Source organism: Nannospalax galili, unplaced genomic scaffold, assembly GCF_000622305.1.
Source record: "Nannospalax galili isolate Female #2095 unplaced genomic scaffold, S.galili_v1.0 scaffold14, whole genome shotgun sequence".
NCBI classification, from domain to species: Eukaryota; Metazoa; Chordata; class Mammalia; order Rodentia; family Spalacidae; genus Nannospalax; species Nannospalax galili.
The window spans coordinates 776,683-790,104 of record NW_008336953.1 but is presented as its reverse complement, the minus strand read 5'-3'; the positions used below and the strand labels follow the sequence as shown (position 1 = coordinate 790,104).

At 39.7% G+C, this 13,422-nt stretch overlaps 1 protein-coding gene across 1 annotated transcript in view; it reads left to right on the top strand.

The window, feature by feature from the left end:
* Dnajc1 (DnaJ heat shock protein family (Hsp40) member C1) overlaps positions 1–13,422 on the top strand; it is a 199,159-nt gene that overhangs the window by 111,481 nt on the left and 74,256 nt on the right. The window contains exon 8 of the mRNA XM_008831717.3: positions 11,534–11,691. Coding sequence (XP_008829939.1) covers positions 11,534–11,691 — 158 coding nt within the window. The remainder of the gene's footprint in view (positions 1–11,533; positions 11,692–13,422) is intronic.

Sequence of the window (13,422 nt, the reverse complement as noted above, 5' to 3'; positions counted from 1 at the left end):
CACTTTAGAAACAGGCCCTAAATGATGTTAAAATTTAAACTCCCATTGTGTAGATCTGGCATTATTCCCTTAGTCTGAACTAGAAATGCACTGTTTATTCTATGACATCATCAAGAAACGAAAACAAAAATAAATTGCAAGAGATCCTAGGCACCCCTGGTACCACCCCTGGTACCAGTAGATTAGGCTTGATATTAAAGAAGAAAGTACCCTCAGATATATATGTATATGTGACCCAAATAGAAAAGCAAATTAAAGAAATCCATGTTTCTCACCAACCATTGTAGCTGTGAATGCAAAGCCAAGTTCTCAGGATCTCTTAGTTTCTAGACAGAAGCTATACTGGAAAGGAAACTCATGAGGCAGCAGAAGGAACAGGGCATATGAATCAGTGTTCGTTGGTCTGAAAGCATATGACTCTCCTGAGCAGTGTCTGTCACCTTTTATGTGTAGTGAAATTTAAAATTGTTAGGTCTAGTTAGAAAAGTAGGTGCCTTAGTACCAGTTGCTTGATGCCCAGGAGGGCCTAAGATCAAAGTTGGAGCCCCTTTGCCTGAGAAAAAGTTTAGGAGAAAAAAGGCTTTTAAAACGGTTTTTCTTTGTTAGTGGGGCAAGCTGCCTGAAATTCTTTAAATGCTCCAGCAAAGTTGCCCAGCTGGTGTAGGCTAGTTGGGTCAAAATGGGGAGAAAGGGGTCCCCTAAAGGGTTTTCAGTCAAATTTATAAGAGAATTTAAGAATGGGCCCAGCTAGAAACTTCATTTCATTAGAATGTTAAAGGAAAAAATTTCCAGGGCAGGCGAGCTGGCAATCTTGGCAGCTGGCTGGAGGGGGTGAATAGTGGGAAGGGAAAAAAAGCCTTGGGGTCATGCAGGTTTAAAGCATGCCTGGGAGGTCAGACATGTGGCAGGCTGGCAGGCAGGCACACAGCAGGGAGTAGAAAGCTTTAGTATGGGAGGGGGACAGAGAGGATACAGAGCATTTGTATGTGTTGGATTAAAAGGTATCAGAAATCATCCAGAGTAAAGTGAGGAAGAAAGGCAGTGGAAGAGGATAAAGACAGGAAAAAGGATGGAAGACAGCAGAGCTTGCAGGCCCATGGCAAAGGAGGGGGGGGAGGGGGTGAGATGCCAGTGGTGAGCGGCCGGTGGAGGAACCAAGATAGGGAACGGATGAAGGAGGTCCATCACGGAGACCACGGTGCTGTCCGGGAGTGGTGAAAATCAGTGGGAAAGGAGATCAAAAGAAGTAAGCAAGGCAGAGTGTTCCCCAGTGAGGAGAGCCAGAAAGAGGTGAGAACAAACAGAGGGCTGGGGAGAGGAGGAGAGAGAAAAGAAGTGTACCTGAAAGCCAAGTTAGTGGCATTGGAGATGTCCAGGCGGGTCCCTTGAAGTAAGAACTGGGTTTTGGCACCATCTGATAGGTAAAAAGTTGGGGGAGAACAAGTGAATGGAGGCTGAGGCACCGAGGCACAGATAAAACTCCATCAAAATAGGGTTTATTAGCAAAGAAATACATGGGATAGATTCCCTTCCGGGCAGGGAAAATGTCTGCCCAGGTCTTGAGCTGGGGTCTTTTAAAAGGGAGGCTTCTGCCTCCTGCAGACGGCGGGAAGACCTATTTTTTTTTTAAGTTGCAGGGGCAGTGGGAGAGTGGGACTGTTAAAACCTGTCCTCTTTAGAGATTGAAGGGGAAGCCTGCTGTGTTGGCCAAACAGTGGAGAAAAGTCTGCTTCTCTTGACTTCAAAGACCAAGGTGCTTATCAGCTAGGTTCCCTTTTCTCAGGAGCATGAGAAGTCCTTGGGATCCTGTTGGTGAGTGGGCAGAGCTATCTGAACCTTAACACCTTGCTAGAACCTTGAAGGAAGCTTTTAACCCTGCATTCAGTCCAACCAAAGGAGAAAGATTGAAATTAATAAAATGATGAAAAGTGAGACGTTGTAACAGATGCCAGTGAATTCAGAAAATCATTAGGTCATACATTAAAAACAAATTCTAGTAAATTGAAAATTTTTCAAGACATGGATGCATTTCTAGATGCATGTGACCTACCAAATTAAACCAAGATGAGATAAACAACTTAGACCCATAACAAGCACTGGGATTGCAAGCAGTAATCTATAATGAGCATTATAAAAACATCTCCCAACTAAAATAAGTCCGTACCCAGATGGATTCTGTCCTGGTTTGTTCTTCATTGCTATGACAAAATACTCTGACCAATACTTGGGGAGGAAAGGGTTTATTTGTCTTACATCTCCCAGGTCGCAGTTCATCAGGGAGCCCAAGGTAGGAACTCAGGGCAGAAGCTGGAGCACAGGCCATGGAGGAACCCTGCTTACTGGCTTGCTCCCCTGGCCCCTGCTCAGCCTGCTTTCTTATGCAATACAGGCCCACCAGCCCACAGTGGGCTGGGTCCTCCATATCACTCATCAAGAAGATGCCCTTCAGACATGGCCACAGGCCAGTCCAATAGAGGCAATTTCCCAATTGAGGCTCCCTCAACCCAGGTGTGTCAAGTTGACACTAAAGCTATCCAGCACAGATTCTATGATGAACTCTACCAGACCTTCAAAGAAGGGTTGATGTTCATTCTTCCCCATTCTAGTCCACAAAATAGAAAAGGAAGGAATACTACCAAACTTTTACAAAGCCATATCATCCTGATACCCAGAATTGAAAAAAAGAAAAACGAGGGGGCTGGAGAGATGGCTCAGTGGTTAAGAGCACTGACTGCTCTTGCAGAGGACCTGGTTTGATTCCCAGCACCCACATGGCAGCTATGAACCATCCTTAACTCCAGTTCCAGGAGAATCCAAAGCCCTCTTCTGACCTCCGCTGTATTGTATAACACAGGTACAGTCACATACATGCAGGCAATACATTCATACACATAATATAAAAATAAACAAAATATTTTTTTTAAAAAAGAATAGAATAGAAAATTATAGGCCAATCTCCTTGATGAACATAAGTTCAAAAATTCTCAATGAAAGTCTTGGAAAATGAATTTAAAATACGAAAGAAGATACTTTATCATGATCAAATTGGCTTCGTTCCAGAGATTCAGGGATGATTCAACATATGCAAACATTAAATATCATATAAATGCCCTCAAGAATGGAAATACCATGATCCATCTTAATAGCTGTAGAATTTATTTATTTATTTATTTATTTTTACAAATTCTAACATTCCTCCATGATAAAAGCCCTGAAGAGACTAGGAATTGAGGAACATCTCTCAACATAATAGCATTGTACTAATTGGGAAAAAACTCAAAGTATTTTCACAAAAATCATGAACAAGACAAGGGTGACCACTTTCTGCTCTTAATGTAATGCTTTAAAGTCCTAGAGCAGGGGCTGGAGAGATGGCTCAGTGGTTAAGAACACTAGTTGTTCTTGCCGAAGACCCAGGTTTGAATCCCAGCACCCACATGGCAGCCAACAACTGCCCGTAACTCCAGTTCCAGGGGATCCAACCGCCTCTTCTGTCCTCCACGGGCATTGCATGACACAGGTGCGCTTGCCTACATGCAGGCAAAACACTCATACACATAAAATAAAAATAATAAATAAAATATTTAAAGTCCTACAGCAATAAGACAAGTAAATAAAAGTGATATAAATAAGAAAAGACATCAAAATATTCTTATTTTTAGATCATAGGCTTTTATGCATAAGAGATATTAAAGATCTCACCAAAAAATTCTAATAAATATTGTCAACAAACTGGCAGGAAACAAAATTATCATACAAAGATAGGTATTCTTTTTATATACTAGTAATAGGAATCCCGAGGAAGAGATAACAAAAAGAATTCTATTCACAGTTGCCTCAACATAATTAAAACACCTTGAAATAAACCTAACTGAAGACCTCTCCAATGAAAACTTTAAAACACTGAAGAAACAAGTTGAAGACACTAGATGATGGAAAGACCTTGCATGCTCATGATCAGAAAAATTAATATTGGGAAAATACCATACTACCCAAAACTGTCTACAGATTCAGTGCCACCTCTATCAAAGCTCCAATGCCATTCTTGTCAGATATAGAAAAAAAAAGTCTTAAAATTCATATGGAGGCATAAAAGGCCCTAGGAGTAATGTCAGGTCCTCAGATTCCTAGCACTGGGGAGGTGGCTTCCTGGGATCAAAGGCCTATCAATAATTCCTTTATTTTTATTGATTAATAATATTCATAGTATGCAGATGCCATATTTTGTTGAACCAGTCACCAATTATAGGGCATCTTGGTAGTTTACTGTTTAACACCATTAAAAATAAGCCTGCTAGGAACAATCACATACAAAATTTTTAATTTTATTATTATCATGTGCGTGTGAGTACGTGCTCAGGGTGGGCATGCATGCTACATATGCATAGTGGTCAGAGGACAACTTTGTGTGGTCAGTTTTCTCCTCTCACCTTTAGGTGGGTTCCAGGGATCAAACTCAGGTTGCCAAGCTTGCATAGTGAGCACCTTTACCCCCTAAGCCATCTCACTGGCCCTTTTAAGTATCTTGTTATGTGTTTTTAAATTTTTATTTATATAAACTAGTTACTCTTAATTTTTCTGGGGTTAAGCCCCAGGATACAATTGGTGGATCATTTGGCAAGTTTATATGTTAAGTTTTGGGCATCTGTCAAGCTAGTTCCCAGTGACTCGTCTTTTGTTTTAATCAGCAGTGTGGAGGCCCAGTCTGGGCACCACACCAGCATGTGATCCATCTGCCTCAGTCTCCTGAGTACTGGGATTAAAGGTGTGCACCACCATGCTCAGCTTTTAAATTGTTTTTTTTTGTGGGGGGGGGTGTATGTGTGTATATGTGATATATGCACATAAGTGTGCAGGTGTGGGTGCCTGTGTCTGTAGAGGCCAAAGCAAGGTGTCACTTCTCTGCTCGCTGCCTTTTTGCCTTGAGAAGGTCTCTGGTCTCTGGTTCACTGGGTTTTTTTCTTTATTTTTTTATTTTTATTTTATTTCTTTATTTTTCTGGCCAGCAAGCTCTCAGGATCCACCGCTCTCCTGCCTGACAGTGCTGTGGTTAGGGGCGTTCACAGCCATGCCTGTCTTCTTACATGGATACTGGGGATTCAAATCCGAATCTCATGCTTGCAGAGCAAGTGCCCTTACTCACTGAGCCATCTCCTCTTCTTCCATTACTGATTTTTGAGAGCTTTTTTTACATATTCTGGATATGGTCAGATACATAATTTGCAGATACTTTCTCCCAATCTACAGCTTGTCTTTTTGTCATAGAGCATATTCTTCATATATATTTTCTCAGCTTTAATATTTTATTAGCATTAATTATATATAAGAATAGACTTCATTATGAATGTTTTCATGCATATACCTGCATATTTTAATCATATTCACCCGATACTTTGTCTTATTCCCTTCCCACTCCTGTGAGTGCCCTTTCCTCTTCTCAACTAAGCCCTCTTCTGCTCTCATGTTTGGTCTTTTATTAATTTGTGTGTCTGCTGTGTGTGTGTGTGTGTTTGTGTACCAATGAGTTTTATTAGGGTTGTTTTCAGAAATGTGGGTAGAGTAGGAGTTTCTTTACAGGAGCAGGTGCACCTTATCGGTATCCACAGCACTGAAGAAAATGTCTCTCCCTCTCCCATCAACCACTGTCTGTGTAAAAATACTCAAGGAGAGATGGGCCCCATGAGTCCTTCTCACTTCCATCATCATAGAGCAAAAGTTTTAAATTCCTGTGAAGTTCAATTTATTGTGGTCATTTCTATGGATTGTTCTTTTATGTTATGTCAGAGATCTCACTACTAAGCTTCAAACTGTATCTTTACCTTTTTTGAAAAAAAATACATTTACATAAATCTGCAAATCCATTTTTAGTTATTTTTTCTGTAGCATATGAAATTTATTAATTTTTAAAAAGTATTTTATTTGATGTGTATGAGTGTATTGCCTGCATGTAGGTAAGTGCACCCATGTCATGCAGTGCCCACGGAGGACAGAAGAGGCTGTCAGATCCCCTGAAACTGGAGTTATGGACAGTTGTTAGCTGCTGTGTGGGAGCTGGGATTCAAACCCGGGTCTTCTGCAAGAACAACCAGTGTTCTTAACCACTGAGCCATCTCTCTAGCCCCTGCTCTAGGACTTTAAAGCATTATATTAAGAGCAGAAAGTGGTCACCCTTGTCTTATTCAAGATTTTTGTGAGTCAAGTGATTCTTCCCACTTTTTTTTTCTCAAAAATGTGTTTTCTCTTTTAGTTCCTTTGCCTTCTTAAATATAAGCTGAAGAATGGGGTGTTGTGGGTAGGTAGGTTACAGTGGGTGTTGCTGCTTTTCACTAGGCCTTTATTGAAAACACACTATTAGAAAGGAAGAACAAGAATGCCTACTGTGCCCACTGGTCTCCGCTGATGTTGTAGGAGGATAATACTCCCAGAGCTTCTGCTTCTCTAGTGGTTTTCTCTGAAGCCACCGTTTCAGTGGGCAGAGATACCCACCTACATACTGCTGGAAGTGCAGGAAGTCCAGGCTGTCAATGAGGTCTCCATGGACCACATGAGCAGTGAGGAATCCTCATTATTTCTACCCTCTCTTTCCTACCACCCTGGTGAGAGGTTGGTGCTTCATTGCAGGTTGCCAGTGACAGGGATGTGAGCTCCCCATTAGCCCTTTTGGACATGAGGGATATTGAGGGAAGAATATATGGCTACAGTTTTTTGTTGTTTGTTTTTTTGTGTGTTATTTTCTGAAACATGGAGGTTATTGTCTGAACATTTTCCCAAGAAATTTTCTTTGTCTGCTAGAAGAAGATAATATGTTTAAGATGTTGTGACTTAAACTCTGTTCCACTGTTCACAGTACTGTCAAGGTTCAAGTGTTAAGACCAAAAAAAAAGAACCTCAGGTTCAGGGCCAAAGAGTTCAAATCACTGTTAGACAAATGTATTTTGGCATAAGAAACAGCATTGTACTTTGAGTCAGAAAATATATCTGATCAAAGGATCTGGCTCCTAAATTCTCTAATTTAAGTGTGCAAGTAATAAGAATGTTTAGGTTGGGATTTCTTGTTTTGTGGTGGATTGAACTCCAAGTCTTGTAAATTAGGCAAGTACTCTACCACTAACCTATATTCTCCGTCACTGAATGTTGTGGGAATCTGTTTTTTCTTTCTGGTTTTCTCTAGCCCCCAGACTCCTTGCTGTTTTGTTTAGATGGTGTGTTAAACTAGAGGACTCCCTTAAGATGATATTTAGCTCATTTATCTTTCCTTTGATAATCTTACTGAATACTGCTTACTGGCTTGCTTCCCATGATTTGCTCAGCTACCTTTCTTATACAGACTGACACACCTACTCAGAGGTGGCACCACACACAGTTGGTCCCTCTAACATTAACTGACAATCAAGGAAATAACCCATAGACATGCCAACAGACAAATCTGATGGAGGAAAGTGTCCACCTCTTCCCAGGTGTGTCACGTTAACAACCAAGATTAGCTATCACAGTAGGTTTTATTGAATCTCAAATATTGGACGAATGATGAGAGTACTTACTTAGCAAATAGACGTCTTTGGTTCACTTATACATGTTTTGTAAAAGACACTTAGTTTTGAAAATATCTATTTTCTATAGGATTTTGGCAAGTGCAGAATGTTACATGGTACAAATGTACTTGTGAATTATTAAAGCAACACAGAATTTAATGACTGAGGCTATTTATTGTTTTAAAATTTTTTATTTATTTTATGTATATGATTGTTTTGCCTTCATGTGTATATGTACACCATGTGTGTGCAATGCTCACAGAGGACAAAAGGACATCAGATCCCTTGGAACTGGAGTTACTGATAGTTGTGAGCTGCCATGTGGATGCTGGGAACTGAACCCAGGTCCTCTGCAAGAGCAGCCAGTGCTCTTTACCACTGAGCCATCTCTACAGCCCCTTTATTTGTTTTAGAAACCTAAATTTACAAATAATTTTACGTTCTATAGTCTTTTACATTGTTTTGTTTTGTTTTGTTTGTCTTTTTGAAGCAGGGTCTCCCTGTAGCCCCAGCTGTCCTGGAACTCACTATGTAGACCAGGCTGGCCTTGAACTCACAGAGATCCACCTGCCTCTGCCTCCCGAGTGCTGGGACTACAGGCGTGTGCCACCACGCCCGGCTCTACATTGTATTTTTATGTCTATGTCTAATTCTGCAGTAGAATATTAAGTATACACTCACATATGTTTATATGATGTTCCTGTCTTCCATTATTTTTTCTCATCGTACTCCCTCTTTTTCATCTTGCCTCCCATACTTTGGTGCAGTCATCCATATTTTCCTCCATATAATAGTCAAGTGTGTTTACACAAATGTGTAGACATATAAGAATCTGAAGAAGCATGATTTTATTTTAAAATTTTTTCATTTGTTACTTAAACTCATGGAAACATTAAGTTATTGCTATACATCTACGTCAATGATGATTTAATATTTCTCAATGTAGGTGAATCATCAATAATCACTCCATTTTCTCTTATTAGACATTCTGTTGTTAGCTGATATCTCTATAAAATTAGTAAATAGTCATGCACATATAAGCACATCATATCTATACACATAGCTACAAATACATTCTAATTCTCTTATGGGTAGGGAAAAGGTTATATATTTTAATTTTAATAGGTCTTCTTAGACTGCTTTGCCACAAAGCTGTAATGGACTACTTCACATTTTCACCCCCAATTTAAAGAGCGCCTTTTTTTTCTGACAGAAGTGCATGTTATTAGGTTTTTTAAATTAACATTCACATGATAGATTTTTAAATCATATCATGATATTACTTGAATTCGCATTTCTTTAACCTTTAGAATGTGGGCTTCTTTTCTTGTTACTTGGCCGTGTGGATTTATTCGTTTGGATTGCCTATTCATGACCTTTACTTATTTTTTTCTGTTGGTTGCTTAGCCTCCTGTCAGCTTATACAATCTCTTTATGTAATCTCCTTGTCAGTCTGTTTGTCCTCTGAATTGCAGATATTCTTTCCAAGTTTGTTGTCTCTTGGTGTTCATCCCATATTTTATATTCTTTATGGGTCTAAGTTAAATTTCTTTTTCGTGTAAATAGCACATGTAATTATTAAATTAATTTTGTGAGATTTTTCTAAGTCCATTTAATATTTTTTTATTTTTATTTTATGTGTATGCCTGTATTGCCTGCATGTAGGTAAGTGCACCTGTGTCGTGCAGTGCCCGCAGAGGTCAGAAGAGCCTGTTGGATCCCCTGGAACTGGAGTTACAGACAGTTGTTAGCTGCCATGTGGGTGCTGGGATTTGAACCCGGGTCTTCTGCAAGAATGGTCAGTGTTCTTAACCACTGAGCCACCTCTCCAGCTCCCTAAGTCCATTTAAAAAATTCGATTCTCGGGGCTGGAGAGATGGCTCAGCAGTTAAGAGCACTGACTGCTCTTGCAGAGGACCTGGGTTCAATTCCCAGCACCCACATGGCGGCTACGAACCATGCTTAACTCTAGTTCCAGGGGAATCCGAAGCCCTCTTCTGACCTCCACGGCATTGCACGACACAGGTGCACTCACATACATGCAGGCAATACGCTCATACACATAAAAAATAATAAATAAGCCGGGTGTGGTAGCATACGCCTGTAGTCCCAGCACTTGGGAGGCAGAGGCAGGCGGATCTCTGTGAATTCAAGGCCAGCTGAGGCTACAGGGAGACCCTGTCTAAAAAAGACCAAAATAAAATAATAATAATAATAATAATAATAATAATAATAATAATAATATTTTAATTCAATTCTCTTTTCCATCTGGAATTTATTTTTGTGTATTATTATAACATTGAGTCTAGTATTCAAATAAGTATTCAATTTTTTTGGCATCAACTAAATCCTTTTCCAACAGAATTGAAATATTTATAAATTGTCTCTTCTAAAAATGTGTCTTGTGTTGATTTCCTTACATTATAATATGTGCATGCACATACACAAATACTGGGTGATAAAAATGTGATTATGAGGCTGAGGAGTTGGCTGATGAAAAATGGAACAGCTTCTCAGCATTGTTACCAATGAGTGTAATTCAGTAGAGAACAGAACTGAGAACTATTTATAATCGTGTGCTTGAAGAGGTATTGTTAGGCCATCTCATCATTGTAGGAACATCATTGGGTGTGTTGACACAAACTAAGATAGCTGCTGTGTCACTGGTGATGAACTCTTCTGGATCCACTGTAGTATATGCAGTATTGGAAATATCTTTATGAAGCATTTTACTGTATTGGTAACTACTGATGCTCCTAGATTAAATTTGCTCACTGTAAAATATTGAAAAGATAAATATATTCCACTTATGAAGATGCATTTTTTTAAAATTTTTATTATTTTTATTTTATGTCTGTGAGCATTTGGCATGCATGTGTGTAAGTGCACCTGTGTTGTGCTATTCCCACAAAGATCAGAAGAGGGCATTGGATCCCCTGGAACTGGAGTTATGGACAGTTGTTAGTCACCATGTTCACCCAGGTTAGTCACCCAGGTTCTCTGCAAAAGCAATCAGTGCTTTTAACCACTGAGCCATCTCTCCAGTCCCCCCCCTTTTTAAATTTTTATTAATATCTGCTTTTTTAAGATATATTTTTTAAAATTTTATGTGTATGAGTGTATTGCCTACATGTATGTAAGTGCATCCATGTCATACAATGCCTGCGAAAGTCAGAAGAAGGCATTGGATCTCCTGGAACTGGAGTTACAGATGGTGGTTAGCTGCCATGTGGAACCAAACCCATGCACATTGCAAGAGCAGCCAGTGTTCTTAACTGCTGAGCTATCTCTCCAACCCCCAAATGTGAAAACGAACTCTCATTCTGTTAAGTTACTTGCTCAGTGTTGTATAGCTGATAGGTGATAAGAGTAAGATTTAAACTCCAGGAGCTAGAGAGGAAACTTGTTAAGAGTGCTTCCTACTTCTAACCAGAGAACTGGAGTTCAGTCATTCCCCAGCACCCATGTCAGCCAACTCAAAACTGCCACTCTAGCTCTGAAGGATCTGATGTCCTCTTCACACATATGGCATACACAAACACACACACACACACACACACACACACACACACATAAATAAATCTTTAAAAAAACAAAAACCCACTAAACTCTTTCCAGTATGCCAAAATGAATTTCTTTGCTGAAAGGCACTTTGAAAACTAAAGTTATATACAAATTGATTCAGTGATCATGTCGTCTAAGTTTTGTTTTTAAATAATGCAATGATTGGGGTGGGGATTTAGCTCAGTGGAGAGTGCTTGCCTAGCAAGCGCAAGGCTCTGGGTTCGGTTCTTAGCTCCAAAAAAAAAGACAAAATAACAAATAATGCAATGATTAACGCACAGTTGAGCTTATTGCTTATAACAAAGCTATTCTGTTTTGATAAAGGAACATTGCTATGTGTTCTTCCAAGATACAGTGTATGAATAAAATGTAGAATATTTGCAGTTCTCTTTATCCTGAACAAATCTCAATAATTGGTTCTTTTAAATATTTTTTAGAACAAAAGAAAGTTAAAAAACCAAAACCTGAATTTCCTGTATATACGCCTTTAGAAAATACATATATCCAGCCTTATGCTCATGGAACTTCTATAGAAGAAATTGAGGAGCAAATGGATGATTGGCTGGAAAGCAGGAACAGAACACAGAGAAAGCAGGTAATTAATTTTAATTTGATTTGAGGTTCTGGAGATCAAACCTAAAGCAATTACACTCTAAGCAAGGACTCTGCCACTGAACTATATCCCTACCTTTGGGGTTTGAGATGGGCTATTTTGTTGTTGTTTTGAGATATGGTCTCATTGCATAGCCCAGGCTGGCCTGAAATTTGTGACCCTTTTGCCTTTGCCCCCAACATACTGGGGTTGCAGGCTGGCACCATCATACTGGGGGTAAGTAAATGTGTAAAACTTGTTTTAATCGAGTAAACCATGTAAAGAAGTGTACGTCAAATATAGTTATGCAATATAGTGAACTATCATAAAGTGAATCATGTTTAATAATTGCTAATGTTAAGAACTAGAATATTGGGGCTGACAAGATGGCTTAGAGGGTAAAGGTGGTTGCCACCAAGCCTGAGGACCCTAGTTCAATCCTTCAAACCCACATAGTAGAAGGAGATAACTGACTCCTGCAAGTTGTCCTGTGACCCCCACACTTCTGTTATGGCATATATATGCTCTGTTGTCAACAGAAGCACAAATTAAATAAATGCATTTTTTTGTGTGTGTGTGACAGGGTCTCCCTGTAGCCCCAGCTGACCTGGAACTGGGTATATAAACCAGGCTGGCCTTGAACTTGCAGAGATCTGCCTGTCTCTAAATGCTTTTTTTTATTATTTTCTTTTTTTAATATTTTACTTATTTTTATTTTATGTGTATGCGTGTATTGCCTGCATGTAGGTAAGTGCACCATGTCCTGCAATTCCTGTGGAAGATGACAGAAGAGGCTGTCGGATCCCTTGGAACTGGAGTTATGGACAGTTGTTAGCTGCCATGTGGGTGCTGGGATTCGAACCCGGGTCTTCTGCAAGAACAACCAGTGTTCTTAACTGCTGAGCCATCTCTCCAGCCCCATAAAGGCTTTTTTAAAAAAGAAACTAGGATAAAACAAACAAACAAACAAACTAGACTGGAGAGATGGTTCAGTGGTTAAGAGCACTTGCTGCTCTTGTAGAAGACCAGGGTTTGTTTCCCAACACCCACATGGTGGCTAACAACCATCTGTAACTCCAGTTCCAGGGAATCCTTTGCCCTCTTCTGCCTTCCACAGGCATTGGCATGTACATGGTGCACTTATATATATGAAGGCAAAACAGTCATAGACAAAATGTGAAAAATAAATGAAATTTTAAAACTGAAAAGGGAGGGACTGGCTCAGTGGTTAAGAGCATGGGCTGCTCTTGCGGAAGACTGGGTTTGGTTCCCAGCACCCACATGGCAGTTCACAAACATCCTTAACTCCAGTTCCAAAGAATCTGATGCCCTCTTCTGACCTCTGAGGGCATTGCATGACAAGAGTGCACTTACTCACATGCAGGCCATACACTCACTCATACGCATAAAATAAAAATAATAAAAATGTTTTTTGGAAAGATTATAGAATAACATATGGAAGAATTGCTGCAGATTATGCTCAGTTCTTTTTTGTATTTTGAGACAGGGTCTCACTATATATCTCTGGCTGGCATAGAGTTCACTTTGTAGATCAGACTATCCTAGAACTCATAGAAATCTGCCTACCTCTGCCTCCTGAGTGTTGGGATTAAAGACATGCACCACTACTCCTTGCCTACCCAGTTCTTTCTTAGATGGATTGTATTGGGTAAGATAATAGTAAAATCTCCTAATCATGAACTAATACTCCTTGACTGTTGTGCTAGCTTGTTT